General features: G+C 40.5%; 1 protein-coding gene across 3 annotated transcripts in view; it reads left to right on the top strand.

Moving 5' to 3' along the window:
* The window catches only part of RANBP17 (RAN binding protein 17), a 1,033,051-nt gene that overhangs the window by 246,188 nt on the left and 769,858 nt on the right, over positions 1-17,005 (top strand). For all 3 annotated transcript variants that reach the window (XM_029583607.1, XM_029583608.1, XM_029583606.1), the window contains exon 14: positions 8,070-8,205. In XM_029583607.1, coding sequence (XP_029439467.1) covers positions 8,070-8,205 — 136 coding nt within the window. The remainder of the gene's footprint in view (positions 1-8,069; positions 8,206-17,005) is intronic.

Here is a 17,005-nt window from a genome sequence, read left to right on the forward strand (position 1 = left end):
TGCTCTCTACATCAATGGCGGGGGTGGAAGGTAACTAGAACCAAAAAGTTACTAATAAGGGCCAAGAGTAACAGATAAGTATGAGAAAAAAAAATAGATGTGAAAGCTTGCTGGGCAGACTAGATGGGCTGGGCAGACTGGATGGGCCGTTTGGTCTTCTTCTGCCATCATTTCTATGTTTCTGTGTTTCTAAGGCATGCTGTAGTTGTAAGTGGCAGGCATCGATGGTAATGGTTGGGACATAGCATGCCCTAGCTATAAGTGTCGGGCCACAGTGGTTAGAGTTTGAAAATGGCATGCCTTAGTTGTGACAAGCCTCGGTGGTAATTGGAACATGGCATGCTGTAGCTCTAAGTGATGGGCCTCAGTGGTTAGGGTTAGAGGAAGACAGGCTGATAAAGGATAAGTAATTCTTAAGTGGTGGTATTTGGAGAAGAGACAGGATCTCAGTGGACTCATCGTTGGTTTTTGGAAAACACTACCACTGAGGCCTGATTCCGCTGACCCTCCCCTGCCTGCCTCACCTCAGCAACTGTTTGGAGTATTAACAGACAAATGAGGTCAATGGGATCATACCTCAGTGGTGGTATTTGCCAGATACCACCACTGAAGCATGATTCTCCTGTTTCCCCTTGCCTGCTTCTCCTCATCAACTATTTGGGTTGAGTAGGTAGGGGAAGTCAGTGGAGTTATGCCTCAATAATGGTATTTGGCAAACACCACCACTGAGGTATGATCCCACTGAACTCCCCTACCTGCTTCGCCTCAACTGTTTGGAGCGAAGCAGGTGGTGGTGGTGGGAGGGGGGGTCAGTAGAATCATGCCTCAGTGGTGGCATTTGGGGCAAAAGAGGCAGAGGAACTCAGCAGATTCATGCCTCTGAGGTGGCTTTTGGGGAAAAGGAGGAAGGGGAACTCAGTGGAGCCTTGGAGATTGCATTTGGGGAAAAAGAAGAAGAGCATCTCAGTGGAGTCATGCCCCAGTGGTGTTTGGCATACACCACCACTGAGGCCTGATTCCACTGACTTCCCCTGCTCACTTCGCCTCAACAGCTGTTTGGTGCGAAGCAGGCAGGGGAGGTCTGTGGGATCATACCTCAGTGGTGGTGTTAGGTTAATACCACCACTCATGCATGACTCCACTCTTTCCTTGTCTCTTTCTCCTCAACAACTGTTTGGGTTGAAGCAGGCAGGGGAAGTCAATGGAGTCATGCCTCAGAGGTGGCCTTTGGGGAAAAGGATGTAGAGGAAATCAGCGGAATCATGCCTCAGAGGTTTCATTTATAGAAAAGGAGGTATAGGATCTCAGCAGAGTCATGTCTCAATGGTAGTACAAGCATGCAAAGGAACTCTGTGGAGTCATGACCCTGCAGTTGTGCTTGGAACAAGGCAGGCAGACAGAAGATCTATCAAACCTCTAAGGTGTGTGTATTTATTTATTTATTTATTTGAGGCTTTTATATACCGACTTTCTTGATACAAATCAAATCAACTCGGTTTACATCGAACTAAGCGGTTAACCGTAACCAAATAACAAGAGACACAGATTGAAGAAGCAAAAAAGTTAGATTGTAACAGGGGCGCAAAATCTGGGGATAGGAAATAAAGAGGGGAGAACAGAGATAATTAACTTTTTACAGGAGATGGTGTGGGAGGGAGGCAAAACGAGCCTACCACGTTATAACGTATATGAGTACTTAGTGCTTGTTTAATCACAGTAGAGTTTGGAACAATTCTAAGTCAAGCTATTGGCTTAGGAACAGGGAAAGGCTCGACAGAAAAGCCATTGTGTGAGTTGTATGGCAGTGTAAGACTGCCACAGGATGTGGTGACTGACTCCTATAGTGTTGTTGGGGGACATATCAGGAGGAAGCAGGAATCTTGACGCCCCAGTGTTGGGGATGTGTCAGGAGAAAGTAAGCTGAGTCAGACCCCACTGTTGTTGAAGGGGATGTGTTGGGAGGAAGCAGGAGGATTGATGCCCCAGAGTTGTTGTTGAGGACATGTCTGGAGGAAGTAAGTTGAATCAGGCCCTATTGTTGAAGGAGGAAGCAGGATTGATAACCCAGTGTTGGGGAAGGGACATGTCAGTAGGAAGTAAGCTGAGCCAGACCCCAGTTTAGTGGATGGGGACAAATCAGGAGGCAGCATGGAGTAACAGGCCTTAGATTGGTGGATAGTGGCAAGTCTGGGAGCAGCATGGAATGACAGGCCCCAGATTGCTGGATGGGGACAAGCCTTCATGCAGGCAGATTGTTACAGTGCATGTTGACTTCTGTGATGGTGGTATGGGGCAAGGCAGATGGATTGAGTCAGTGCATGTTGGCCCCTGTGCTGATTTTGGAGATATGGCAGGAGGAAGCAGGAGATGTATGGCCCAACTGGTAGTGTTGGGGAGCACAGGAGGACTCAGCATTGCAAGTGTTGTGGCCGTGGATTGGCCTTCTGGGCTGGGGAGGCAACAGCAGTGTGGCCCAACTGGCAATGTTGGGAACAAAGCAGTATTACATGTGTTCCAGCCCTTGATCTGGCATCTCTGGCCTGGGCAGCAGCAGAAGCAGTGTGGTTGTTGAAGTGTGGCCCAATCAGCTGTGTTGGGGATACAGTAGGACTCAGCTTTGCATGTGTTTCAGCCCTCGATCTGGGATCTCTGGGCTGGGGTGCAACAGTAATGTGGTTGTTGAAGTGTGGTCCGACTACTGGTGTTGGGGACAGAGCAGGCAGATGCAGTCATTCACACTCGCTGGATGCTGTTTGTAGTCCCCATTGCTGTTATCAAGGCACTGCAGGAAGAAAAGCAGAGCAGCCTTTAAGTTGCTTTTATTCATCTTGCCACTTGCATGGCAAATCTGGAAAGCGAAGCAAGGGCAGATTAATTTTAAGGAACACTAGCTTCTCCATCAAGTGTGGTGACCGCCTGAAGCAATGAGGGCTTATGATGCCTACTGTCATGGAAAACATTCTTTCACTGGGAACACTCAGTGGGCAAGAAAGAAAGCGCTGAGCCACTCTCGCTAGGTCTCGCTAGGTCTGGCCAGAAGGATCTGGAAGAAGGATCCATCTGAAGAAAATAGGATAAAATATAAGCATTGTCAAGTTAAGTATAAAACATTGATAAGACAGGCGAAGAGAGAATTTGAAATGAATTTGGCCATAGAGGCAAAAACTCATAATAACATTTTTTTTAAATATATCTGAAGCAAGAAATCTTTGAGGGAGTTGGCTGGACCATTAAATGACAGAGGGGTTAAGGGGGCTCTTAGGGAAGATAAGGCCATTGTAGAAAGACTAAATGAATTCTTTGCTTCCATGTTTACTAATGAGGATGTTGGTGAGATACCAGTTCCTGAGATGGTTTTCAAGGGTGATGAGTCAGACGAACTGAAGCAAATCACTGTGAACCTGGAAGATGTAGTAGACCAGATTGACAAACTAAAGAGTAGCAAATCACCTGGACTGGATGGTATGCATCCTAGGGTACTGAAGGATCTCAAAAATGACATTTCTGATCTATTAGTTAAAATTTGTAACCTATCATTAAAATCATCCATTGTACCTGAAGACTGGAGGGTGGCCAATATTTAAAAAGGGCTCCAGGAGCAATCCGAGTAACTATAGAACAGTGAGCCTGTCTTCAGTGCCAGGAAAAAATAGTGGAAAATATTCTAAAGATCAAAATTGTGGAGCAGATAGAAAGACAGGGTTTAATGGAACACAGTCAACATGGATTTACCCAAGGGAAGTCTTGCCTAACAAATCTGCTTCATTTTTTTGAAGGGTTTAATAAACATGTGGATAAAGGTGAACCGGTAGATGTAGTGTATCTGGATTTTCAGAAGGCGTTTGCCAGAGTCCCTCATAAAAGGCTTCTAAGAAAACTAAAAAGTCATGGGATAGGAAGCAATGTCCTTTCGTGGATTACAAACTGGTTAAAAGATGGGAAACAGAGAGTAGGATTAAATGGTCAAGTTTCTCAGTGGAAAAGGATAAACAGTAGAGTGCCTTAGGGTTCTGTACTTGGACCGGTGCTTTTCAATATATATATATATATATATATATATATATATATATATACATATAAATGATCTGGAAAAGGAATACGACGAGTGAGATTATCAAATTTGCGGATGATACAAAATTATTCAGAGTAGTTAAATCACAAGCGGATTACAGGAGGACCTTGCAAGACTGGAAGATTGGGCATCCAAATGGCAGATGAAATTTAATGTGGACAAGTGCAAGGTGTTGTATTTAGGGAAAAATAACCCTTGCTGTAGTTACACGATGTTAGGTTCCATACTAGGAGCTATTAGAAAAAGATCTAGGCATCATAGTGGATAATACTTTGAAATCGTCGTCTCAATGTGCTGCAGCAGTCAAAAAAGCAAACAGAATGTTAGGAATTATTAGGAAAGGAATGGTTAATAAAACGGATAATGTCATAATGCCTCTGTATCGCTCCGCATCTTGAATACTGTGTACAATTCTGTTCACCGCATCTCAAAAAAGATATAATTACGATGGAGAAGGTACAGAGAAGGGCAACCAAAATGATAAAGGGGATGGAACAGCTCCCCTACGAGGAAAGACTAAAGAGGTTAGGGCTGTTCAGCTTGGAGAACGCTGAGAGGGATATGATAGAGGTCTTTAAGATCATGAGCGGTCTTGAACGAGTAGATGTGAATCGGTAATTTACACTTTCAGATAAGGACTAGGGGGCATTCCATGAAGTTAGTAGCACATTTAAGACTCATTGGAGAAAATTCTTTTTCACTGAACTCACAATTAAGCTCTGGAATTTGTTGCCAGAGGATGTGGTTAGTGCACTTAGTGTAGCTGGGTTAAAAAAAGGCTTGGATAAGTTCTTGGAGGAGAAGTCCATTAACTGCTATTAATTAAGTTTACTTGGGGAATAGCCATTGCTTTTAATTGCATCAGTAGCATGGGATCTTCTTGGTGTTTGGGTAATTGCCAGGTTCTTGTGGCCTGGTTTGGCCTCTGTTGGAAACAGGATGCTGGGCTTGATGGACCCTTTGTCTGACCCAGCATGGCAAGTTCTTATGTTCAAGATTCCGCTCATTTTGGAATTTTTGCAGGATGGCTTGAATTAAGACTTGGCTCTCATGTCCTTAAAGGTGTAAGTAGCAGCTCTCACCTGTGTCAGGGGTCAGGTAAATGGTGGTTACTTGACTGTTCATCCTGATATGGCCATTTTCTGAAAGGAGTAAACCATTTTTATCCTCCCTTGCTGTTTCCGGTGCCCCTTTAAAAGACTTAATTGGTATTGGTTTTCTTGGCAGGCCCTGTGTTTAGACCACTGTGTACCCAGACCTTGAAAACTGTGTTCTTTGTCTCAATTTGCTCTGTGCTTAGGGTTTCCGAATTGTAGGTCTTGTCTTACTGTGAGCCATTCCTTCAGGTGACTCCAGTAGCTGTACAGCTGCATATACTGTTCCTTCCTTTTTACCGAAGGTGGTCACTGAGTTTCACTTGAAACAGTCCATCTCCTTGCTGTCTGTGGACAGAGATGCAGAGGAGTATCATCTGTTGTGACCCTTGGATGTCAAGAGATACATTGTCAGGTATCTGGAGGTTTCTAAGCTTTTCCAGAAGTTGGATCGCCTGTTTGTTCTTCATGGCAATACTAGACAGGGAGATCCGGCTTCGCGGGCTATGATAGCTCGCTGGATTAAGAAGGTAGTCAGGGCTGCATACATGGATGCTGGGAAACTGTTACCTAGTCAGATTAGGGTTCATGCCACTAGGGCTCGAAAAGTGTCATGGGCCCAGAAGTTAGATTGTTGCCCCTGTCGACATTTGCCGAGCTGCGATATGGCCCTCCTTACAAACCTTTCCTGGTATTATCATCTGGATGTGCAGGCCCAGAAGGATGCGGTCTTTGCACGTGCGGGATAGACTGGACCATGCAGCCTCTCGCCCTATTCGGGAGTAGCTTGGGTACATCCCACTTGTTCTGGATTCATCTGACTGGACGCTAAGAAATAAGAAATTACTACTTACCTGATAATTTCCTTTTCTTTAGGACAGATGAATCCAGTTTCCCTCCTTTGCCTGTCAAATGATTGCATATTGATCCGTATGCCTAAGTGTTACTCCAGTCCCTAAACTAGTGTTATTACGTTCTTGTCTGAGCTCAGTGTTTCCTGTTGGCTTATTGAAATGGTTATCTGTTTTTAATCAAGATTTTTGCTGGTCTATCCACAGTTGCTTTTGAAGACATTAATGTCAGGCTGATGTCACTGCAGGGGCATATGTACTGTGATGTCAGTTTGCTCCATCTCTATCTGCTGGTAGGGGTGCATAACCCACTTGTTCTGGATTCATCTGACTGTGCTAACAAAAAGGAAATTATCAGATAAGTAGTAATTTCTCATTATAGCTACACAATGCAAGGTTCCACATTAGGAGTCGCCATCCGGGAAAATAATCTAGGTGTCAATGTTGATAATACGTTGAAATCTTCTGCTCAGTGTGCAGCAGCAGCTAAGAAAATAAATAGAATGCTAGGAATTACTAGGAAAGGAATGGAGAATAAACCAATGTAATAATGCCTCTATATTGCTCCATTGTGCGACTTCATTTTGAATATTGTGTGTAGTTCTGTTCATTATATCTCAAAAAAGATTTTTCTGAATTAGAAAAGGGACAGAGAATGGCAACCAAAAATGATAAAGGGGATAGAACAAGTCCCCTATGAGGAAAGGCTAAAGTGGTTAGGACTGTTTAGCTTGGAGAAGAGACAGCTAAGGGGAGATATGATAGAGGTCTATAAAATAATGAGTAGAGTGGAACCAGTAAACATTAATTAATCAATTATTACTCTTTCAAAAAGTACAAAGTCCAGGGGAGACACAATGAAGTTACAAGGTGATACACTTAAAACTAATGAGAGAAAATATTTTTTTACTCAACACATAAATAAGCTTTGCAGTTGATTGCCAGAGGATGTGATGAAAGCTGTTAGTGTAGCTGCATTTGAAAAAGGTTTAGACAAGTTCCTGGAGGAAAAGCTCACAAACTATTAATAAGGTGGAGTTGCAGAAAGCCACTTCTTATCCCAGGGATAAGCAGCTTGGAATCTATTTACCTCTTGGGATTCTGCCAGGTACTTGTGACCTGGATTTGCCACTGTTGGAAACAGAACACTAGGCTTGATGGATCTGTAGTCTGACTCAGTATGGCAAGTCTTATGTTCTTATGTTTTATATGCATTAAGTTGTTTGTTGTAGTATACCTACATAAATTTAAATCTAAAAAAAATGCAAATATTAAAAAATAGGGATTAGGTGATAATATAAAAGCAAGCTTTGGCATGAGTGTTCAAGCCGGCATTTGTATGATCCTTCCTAACTGAGTTTTTTCTTGCAAAGAGGCTTACAATTTTTCTAGTGTTCTTCCCCATTACTGTTTTCTTGTAGGTATAAAGATTCTGTATGAGATGTTTTGTAACATGATAGAGGTCTTTAAGATTGTGAGAGGTCTTGAACGAGTAGATGTAAATCGGTTATTTACAGTTTCGAATAATAGAATGACTAGGGGGCATTCCATGAAGTTAGCAAGTAGCACATTTAAGACTAATCGGAGAAAATTCTTTTTCACTCAACACACAATAAAGCTCTGGAATTTGTTGCCAGAGGATGTGGTTAGTGCAGTTAGTATAACTGGGTTCAAAAAAGGTTTGGATACGTTCTTGGAGGAGAAGTCCATTAACTGCTATTAATCAAGTTTACTTAGGGAATAGTCACTGCTATTAATTGCATCAGTAGCATGGGATCTTCTTAGTGTTTGGGTAATTGCCAGGTTCTTGTGGCCTGGTTTGGCCTCTGTTGGAGACAGGATGCTGGGCTTGATGGACCCTTGTTCTGACCCAGCATGGCAATTTCTTATGTTCTTGTGATCATGTATATAAATAAGAACATATCAAAATTCCCCATACCCACCATACCCCATACCCACTAATTTTAATACAGGTAAATGCATTTATCTGTACTGGAACAGAAATCTGATCTCTAAATCCTGATTCTTTTGATTTTTCTCCTTTTGTCCAAGAGTTTTCCAGCTGATAGCCCTGACCGATGCCCGGTTGCCACAGTCTGGTAATGAAAAAGTAGAACTTGCAAATCTCTGGTTTTTGGATCAGTTTCGAAAAACCTATGTGGGAGACCAGCTGCAGCGAACTTCCAAGGTAAGCCTTTACCATGTCAAAGCAATATGCCCATGAAATGTGCCTACAGTGGACAGAGTGCTCTTGCTTAGCATAAGCACTGTTCTGGTTTATTCATGCTTGCAGTAAGCACTATGCAAATTTCATACTATTTTTTAAAATCAAGCTGATTTATTTTTAAAGAGCTAAATTCACAAAATTAATAATGTAATATAATGGCTGTTTTCTGGGATACAATGCATTCAAATATATCCTGTTAAGATGAGCTTTCTTAGAGCCATAGAAAAGACCTTGCACTCTTACGGAACAAAAATCTATGTATTTAATAAATCCAAATGGAATCAACTTTCTGGTTCCACATCTGCACTGTTCAACCCTGATGAAGAAACCAAAATGGTGGCTCCATTTGGGGTTGCTAAACATGTGAATATGAACTCTCTTGGTTTGTGTTGTCCTATGTTATTTATTTTTTATTGCTAAAGCATCTTTGTGACTTCTTGCTAAGAGCATCAATGATGTTTTGGGATGTTAACGCTTTCTTTACTGTCACATGCATGTATTCTTTAACTGAATTCCCTCAGAAAAACACATTAGTTTCCATCATGTTGTACGTTTTAGTTCACTTAATTTTATATAAAATTCATGTTAGAGCCTAGCTGACAGAAACAGCTACTCAGGTTGAAATGTTATGGGAAAGAATATAATGCTAGAGATCCTTAAATGGGAAAATAGCTGTTATGTCCTTTTCTCTCTGATTCATAATCTGTATTAAGGGTGATGAAACTAGAGGTTGCTTGCTGCTCCAGGCCACGGTGGGGCCTCTCAGAAGCTGTTTTTTCTGCAGAAGCAAATTGATAGGCACTGCAGGAATTTTGAGGGCAGCTTGATATGGGCCCAAAATTTTAGGTTATTTTCCCTCATTGCAGATACACAGTACTATGATCTTAGCACTACTTACCCCTTGGTAGTGACTGAGTATGCTAGTTTGAAGTGCTTCTTCAAATTGTTAATGTCATTTGCTACAGGGAGTGGATGGTTCATCTCATGGGAAATGGCCCATGGTTTTAGTTTAGATGCTTTGCTGCTTAAAGTTAACTTTGAAAATTTGCTGTGTTATGTAGTTGGAATTTGGCCATAAAAGTTATTTTAAATAGTACAAGTTTCTTTACCTTTCAACTTTTTATTTTAAATATTTAAGTGCTATATTTGTTATACTTTTATTCCTGACTAGGTAAGATTTATTCTTTTAATAGTTCCATTCCTTGATAGTTATTCATTTAGCTGAATTGCACTGTACATCTCTAGTTAGTTGGTGGCTCTGCATGTTAATAGGGGAGACAAGAAATAGAAATACATTCTTTAAGAAGTAGCAGTTAATTCACTTTCACCACTGGGGACAGAAGAAATACAGATGTGCTACAGATGCAAAGTGTAGGCCTACATCAAATGATCTTTAGAAGGGATTGAAGAAAAGTTATGTCATCCTACAGGAGGTGTTTACAGAGGCTTGTGACAAAAGCAGCTTTTTTTTCACTTTTTCTTAAACCTGAATAGTAGCTCCTAGCATATATTGTAACCAGACTCAAGAATGCTGTTTTCCCTTTGAATGTACATCAGATTGTTGTTGGTTTAGGAAATTCCCCAATTGTTCCTTTATTTAAATAGGCTGTTCTTAATGCTTGCTTGGTAAGAGAAAAGACTGAGAGGGGGACTTGAAGGTACACTGGTGGTTTTCCTTCTAAAATCTTTTGATTACAGTTGGACTCATGGTGAATAATACTGATATGACCCATGCAGTGCTTTACCACTGTAAACTGGTTCAAGTTTCCTGCCTGGTGAGGCATGCTGCAGTGGCAATGCACTCAGGTCCAGGAGGGGAGGGAAGATGGCTTCCAGTACTACTGAAATCCTTGCTCACCACAGAAGGGAGCTGAAAGTAAGGCGCAGAGGAGAATTCCTTCCAATCCTTGTGTAAAGTTAGGATATGCGAGTTAGCTAGCATGCTGTTTTTAGAAAAAAGGTGTGTAAAAGGGGAAAATGTGGGATTTAAAAAAAGTTAAAATGCCTGCATTGTACACACTAGGGGGGAGATCATAAGAAAGTTGGCAAATACATGCTTAACTTACACTAGTTTTCAAAGCAAATTTATGTCCTTTCATTTGCTTTGAAAATTACCTTATCAAAACTACTTGCACACAGTTAGAGCTGCTAATTTGTACCTTGGAAGTTTTTGAAGACATACACTTATTTTTGAAAATAAAAAGGTATATAAATAAGTCCAAACAGCTCCTCAGCTTTGATCCTGGGAATGCCTGTGCTCAGTTCAGGTAAATTTCTGCACATATTGGGTAGGCAATTTTATAATGAGCCATTTCTGTGGCTGAAGCATTGGTTCACCCATGGAAATGTCTTTGAAAATTAGCCTCTACAGGTCAAAACTGAAGGCACAAATGGAAACATGCCAAGAATAAATTTAATTTCAGCCTGCCTGATGGTTCAATGGCAGTGCTGTGGCAGTGTTTGATTTCTGGATTGGTTCTCCTGCTTGCAGGCTGTGGCTGGAGATGTTTTGGGAGCAGCATGCACAGATTCTGGACAGAGTCACAGGCATCTTACAAAGGCGATGCTTATTGGCTGGATTTACAGTACATAAGAACATAAGAAAATGCCATACTGGGTCAGACCAAGGGTCCATCAAGCCCAGCATCCTGTTTCCAACAGTGGCCAATCCAGGCCATAAGAACCTGGCAAGTACCCAAAAACTAAGTCTATTCCATGTTACCATTGCTAATGGCAGTGGCTATTCTCTAAGTGAACTTAATAGCAGGTAATGGACTTCTCCTCCAAGAACTTATCCAATCCTTTTTTAAACACAGCTATACTAACTGCACTAACCACATTCTCTGGCAACAAATTCCAGAGTTTAATTGTGCATTGAGTAAAAAAGAACTTTCTCCGATTAGTTTTAAATGTGCCCAATGCTAACTTCATGGAGTGCCCCCTAGTCTTTCTACTATTCGAAAGAGTAAATAACCGATTCACATCTACCCATTCTAGACCTCTCATGATTTTAAACATCTCTATCATATCCCCCCTCAGTCGTCTCTTCTCCAAGCTGAAAAGTCCTAACCTCTTTAGTCTTTCCTCATAGGGGAGCTGTTCCATTCCCCTTATCATTTTGGTAGACCTTCTCTGTACCTTCTCCATCGCAATTATATCTTTTTTGAGATGCGGCGACCAGAATTGTACACAGTATCCAAGGTGCGGTCTCACCATGGAGCGATACAGAGGCATTATGACATTTTCCGTTTTATTCACCGTTCCCTTTCTAATAATTCCCAACATTCTGTTTGCTTTTTTGACTGCCGCAGCACACAGAACCAACGATTTCAATGTGTTATCCACTATGACGCCTAGATCTCTTTCTTGGGTTGTAGCACCTAATATGGAACCCAACATTGTGTAACTATAGCATGGGTTATTTTTCCCTATATGCATCACCTTGCACTTATCCACATTAAATTTCATCTGCCATTTGGCTGCCCAATTTTCCAGTCTCACAAAGTCTTACTGCAATTTATCACAATCTGCTTGTGATTTAACTACTCTGAACAATTTTGTATCAGCTGCAAATTTGATTACCTCACTCGTCGTATTTCTTTCCAAATCATTTATAAATATATTGAAAAGTACGGGACCCAATAGAGATCCCTGAGGCACTCCATTGCCCACTCCCTTCAACTGAGAAAATTGTCCATTTAATCCTACTCTCTGTTTACTGACTTTTAGCCAGTTTGTAATCCACAAAATGACATCACCACGTATCCCATGACTTTTTACTTTTCCTAGAAGCCTCTCATGAGGAACTTTGTCAAGCGCCTTCTGAAAATCCAAATACACTACATCTACCGGTTCACCTTTATCTACATGTTTATTAACTCCTTCAAAAAAAAGTGAAGCAGATTTGTGATGCAAGACTTGCCTTGGGTAAAACCATGCTGACTTTGTTCCATTAAACGATGTCTATCTATATTTTCTGTGATTTTGATCTTTAGAACACTTTCCACTATTTTTCCTGGCACTGAAGTCAGGCAAACTGGTCTGCAGTTTCCCGGATCGCCCCTTGAGCCATTTTCAAACATTGGGGTTACATTAATCTTCAGGTACATTAGTCTTCAGGTACAATGGATGATTTTAATGATAGGTTACAAATTTTTACTAATAGGTCTGAAATTTCATTTTTGAGTGACTCACTGCTCTCTTGATTAACAAATGTTGGTACCTAATCAAACCATAATCATACTACCTTAACACCTTTCCAAGGTGAGTAACTGAACTGAACTTAGGTATACACTGGTCCTAGCTTATTTCTAGCTTCTGGCTCCTTTTTTTTCGTTTTTTAATATACAAACACTCTAACTTCTGTTTATTCGCTGCCTTACTGACTATTAAAAGCACAAACACTAAATAATATTCCCAAATAGTTAACTTCACCCCATTACTTTAAAAAAAGAAAAATTTCCAAGCAAAATCTTACTGATTCCTTTCAGCCACCAGCAAGGTGATCCTCTCCTCTCAGTGGACAGGCCTGGACATTGTTAAAAATTACCATCGTAGAAGTGCAGTTCTATGCATTAAGAAAGGTGGAAGGAAGGCTAAACAATTGCCTGTCTGGTTCAAAGGTGAGATGAAAGAGGCTGTTTTAGCCAAAAGATCTTCCTTCAAAAATTGGAAGAAGAATCCATCTTAAGAAAACAAGGAAAAAGCACAAGTATTGGCAAGTTAAATGTAAAACATTGAGAAGACAGGTTAAAAGAGAATTTCAAAAGAAGTTGAACATACAGACAAAAACTCATGAAAACATTTTAAAATATATCTGAAGCAGGAAGCCTGCAAGGGAGTTGGTGGGTCTGATGATCAAGGGGTTAAAGGGGCACTTAGGGAAGATAAGACAATTGCAGAGAGTCTAAATGAACTCTCTGTTTTGGTGTTTACTGAGGAGGATATTGGGGAGATACCCATTCTGGAGACTGTTTTCAAGGGTGTTAGTTCAGATGAACTGACCCAAATCATCTTGGAAGATGTAGTAGGCAAGATTGACAAACTGAAGTGAAACAAATTACCTGGACTGCATGGTATATATATCCCAGGATTCTGAAAGAACTCAAAAATAAAATTTCAGACCTATTTACAAGTAAGGTGTCCAATGTAACCTCGATATATAAAAAGAGCTCCAGAGCTGATCCAGGAAACCATAGACCTTTAGGTCTGACTTCAGTGCCAGGAAAAATTGTAGAAACTATTCTAAAGAATAACATTACAAAATATATATGTAGACATGATTTAATAGGACACAGCCAGCATGGATTTACCCACGAGAAGTCGTACAAAAAAAAGTCCATGGGAGCAGTAACTATCAAGAAGATTTATCTAAAATAAAGGTTCCTAGGTGACCTGAATTAAGAAAAACATTTTATTTCCTGACATTCTATCAAACATTTACAGGGAAATTTAAGAAAAAGGTTCCCCCAATTGCTAAAACTCTAGATTTTAAATTTAGAAACTGCTTCCTCTTCGCTTGTTTCCCTCGATACATCCGGAAAGACTTGTGCAACATGCCTACAAAAGGTACATTTTTCTGTTTAAAGAACTATGGAAGAAACTGTTCTTTGTCTAAGAGAAACAAATGAAACCACAAAAGTTGACCTAGTGGAGATGATATTTGAAGGACCTAGGGCGCCGACCATTAGGATGCACAAGGCATGTGGAGCTGTGAGCGGTGGCAGCAAAGAGGACTGGAGGGTTGGGGCTGTGACCATGGGGTGGGGGGTGTATCGGCACGACCGGAGGAGGGGAGCGATGCAAGACAGAAGGTGCCTAGGATGCCTAATCCCCCTTGAATCAGCCCTGTATATCAGAACTAACGATCGAAGCCAAAACATCCATGGCTCCTTCAGTAGAACCCGTCATTCTCTTCTTCTCTGGCAAATAATAGAAACTGGATAGTGAAAAAGATTTTTTAGGTGAAAACTGTAAAATTTCATTAGTATACTTTTTGAACAACTCAACCTGAAAGCAAATGAGTTTTAGGAAAATTTTAAAAAAATGTAGATTTTGAGATCTGTTTGTTTTCCAACATTTCATATTTATAATGAAGGCTCAAATTTATTCTTAATATCTGAAACTACTGATGCTTGGATATTGGTGATCATATCAGCCTGCATATCTAATGTATTTTCAATTGTTTCCAACCTTTTGTCTACCTCAATTAATTTAGAGGAGACAGCAGATGAAAACTGACACAATTAAGAAACAGAGGTGGAAAGAGACTTCTTAATATGAATAACAGTATTCCAAATGTCTTAAAGAAATATCAGGTAATTCAAATTCCTTCGAGGAAGTGTTTCTTTCCTGAGCTGCTGGTAAATACACAGGCTTTAGAATAGCATACCACGCTGAGGTTACAGCAGGTGTTTCAGATAGAGTTTCTTAAAGATATATATATATATATATATATATATCTATAAGCTTATTTTTTACTGGGGATTCCATAATATCATTTATTTATTTATCAGTTTTTTTTGTGCTGACATTCGTAGAAAACATTACATTGGTGTACAAATGCACAATTAAAAACATTTGTGTTTCAAAATATGAATTATAGGCAGAAAATACATAAAATACTTAATAAAACATTTAAAATAAGTAAGAGCCTAATACAATCTTAAAAAGAGACGCCATAATTAGTAAGAAAAATAAAAATTTTAAACTGGGACTTGAGATTATATTTACGGAAAAGCTTGTTGGAATAACCAGGTTTTGAGTCCTTTCTTGAATGCTTTAGTGTTTGCTTCAAACACTAAAGCATAGTTCCATAGTTGTGGTCCAGTGATAGATAATGTTCTTTCTCTTACTGTGTTTTAAGTGTGCAGATTTTGGAGAAGGAATTGGTAATGTTCCATTGTTCGCTGATCTGGTGGATCTCTGTGGGGATGAAAGTGTAATGTGGCTGTAAGCCATTCAATTTTGTTATTATAGAGGGTCTTATGAATTAAGGATATTGCTTTAAACTGAATACGGTAGTTGATTGGTAGCCAGTGTAGCTCTTTAAGATCGGAGTTATGTGTTTTGTTTTCCTGGTATTGGTTAAGATTCTAACTGCCTAGAACAAAGTTAGATTTGTCCTCGAGATTTCTTCCTGGCCGACATGCCCAAAGGAGAGCTGGGGGAGGAGATCTTACCTCCAGGCTCAAGGATATATTTCCCAGGTCATTATTCAAAGAGTCTTGAAGAACTGGTCTAGAAGAAAGCACATGTTGGTCCATAGGCTCTTTAATGGACGTGAGCTGGTAGATGAAAACACTTTCTTTTCATCCCCATCTCCATCTAGAGAGAAAAATAAAAAAGAGAGAGAAGGAGCACGCCCCTTTGGCGTGCATCTTGGGTATGCCAGCGGTAGCATGTAGCAGCTCACTGCAATTTAAAGGCCCCAGTCAGTCTGATGCCAGGACACCAAATGGCCAGATGGTGCCTATAGCGAAACTCCCGAGCAGGACCAAGGACAGGCAGGAACAGCTCCGACTGGTGTTTAATATATTTATAAATGATCTGGGAAAAGGTACGACAAATGAGCTGATCAAATTTGCAGATGACACAAAAATTATTCAGATTGGTTAAATCACAAGTGGATTGTGACAAATTACAAGATTGGGCGTCCATATGGCAGATGGAATTTAATGTGGACAGGTGCAAGGTGATGCAAATAAAGGAAAAATAACCCATGCTGTAGCTGCATGGTATTAGGTTCCATTTTTGGAGTTACCACCCTGGAAAAAGATCTTGGCATCATAATTATTACATTTAAATTGTTAGCTCAGTGTGCTGTGGCGATCAAAAAAGCAAACAATGTTTAGAAATTATTAGGAAGGGAATTGTGTGCAATTCTGGTCGCTGCATCTCAAAAAAATATAGTTGACTGGAGAAAGTACAGAGACCGGCGACCAAAATGATAAAGGGCAGGGAAATACTCTCCTATGAGAAAAGGCTAAAGAGTTTAGGGCTGTTCATCTTGGAGAAGAGATGGCTGAGAAGGGATATATGATATAGGTCTACAAAATCATGAAAGATCTTTAATGGGTAAATATGAAACAGTTATTTACTCTTTCATATAATACAAGGATTAGGGAACACTCCATGAAGTTAGCAAGTAGCACATTTAAAATAAATTGGAGCAAATCCTTTTTCACTCGATGCTCAATTAAGCTCTGGAATTCATTGCCAGAGGATGTGGTTAAGGCAGCTAGTGCAGCTAGCTGCACTAGCTGCCTTAACTAGTTGAACTAGTTCCTGGAGGAGAAGTCCATAAACTACTATTAATCAATAGGGAATAGCCACTACTTGTTGTTGGCATTAGTAGCATGGGATTTATTTAATGTTTGGCTATTTGTCAGGTACTGTGACTTGGATTGGCCACTGTTGAAGACAGGATACTGGGCCGATGGACCCTTGGTCTGACCCAGTATGGCATATCTTATATTCTTATGTTATGGTACCATACTCACTGTGGGGAAAATCACAAGAGGAGGAGGAGTGATATAACATCCAGGCACAGAGAGGTTTCCTTCCGTAGCAGAAGACTGTTCCTCTGCATCTCCCCTCAACAGAGGCAGCTCTGCACAAGGCACGGTTTAGATGTGAAATGAAGCCGATAATCGACAGCTGGTTTAGGGATGCACTCAAGACCCCTGGGGGAGGACCTTTCACTTTCCCCTTGTTCTTAACTATTGCAAAGTAGAGGAGCTCAAAAAAAGTGCCCTCTCCT

This window comes from Rhinatrema bivittatum, chromosome 18 (assembly GCF_901001135.1).
Source record: "Rhinatrema bivittatum chromosome 18, aRhiBiv1.1, whole genome shotgun sequence".
Lineage (NCBI taxonomy): Eukaryota > Metazoa > Chordata > Amphibia > Gymnophiona > Rhinatrematidae > Rhinatrema > Rhinatrema bivittatum.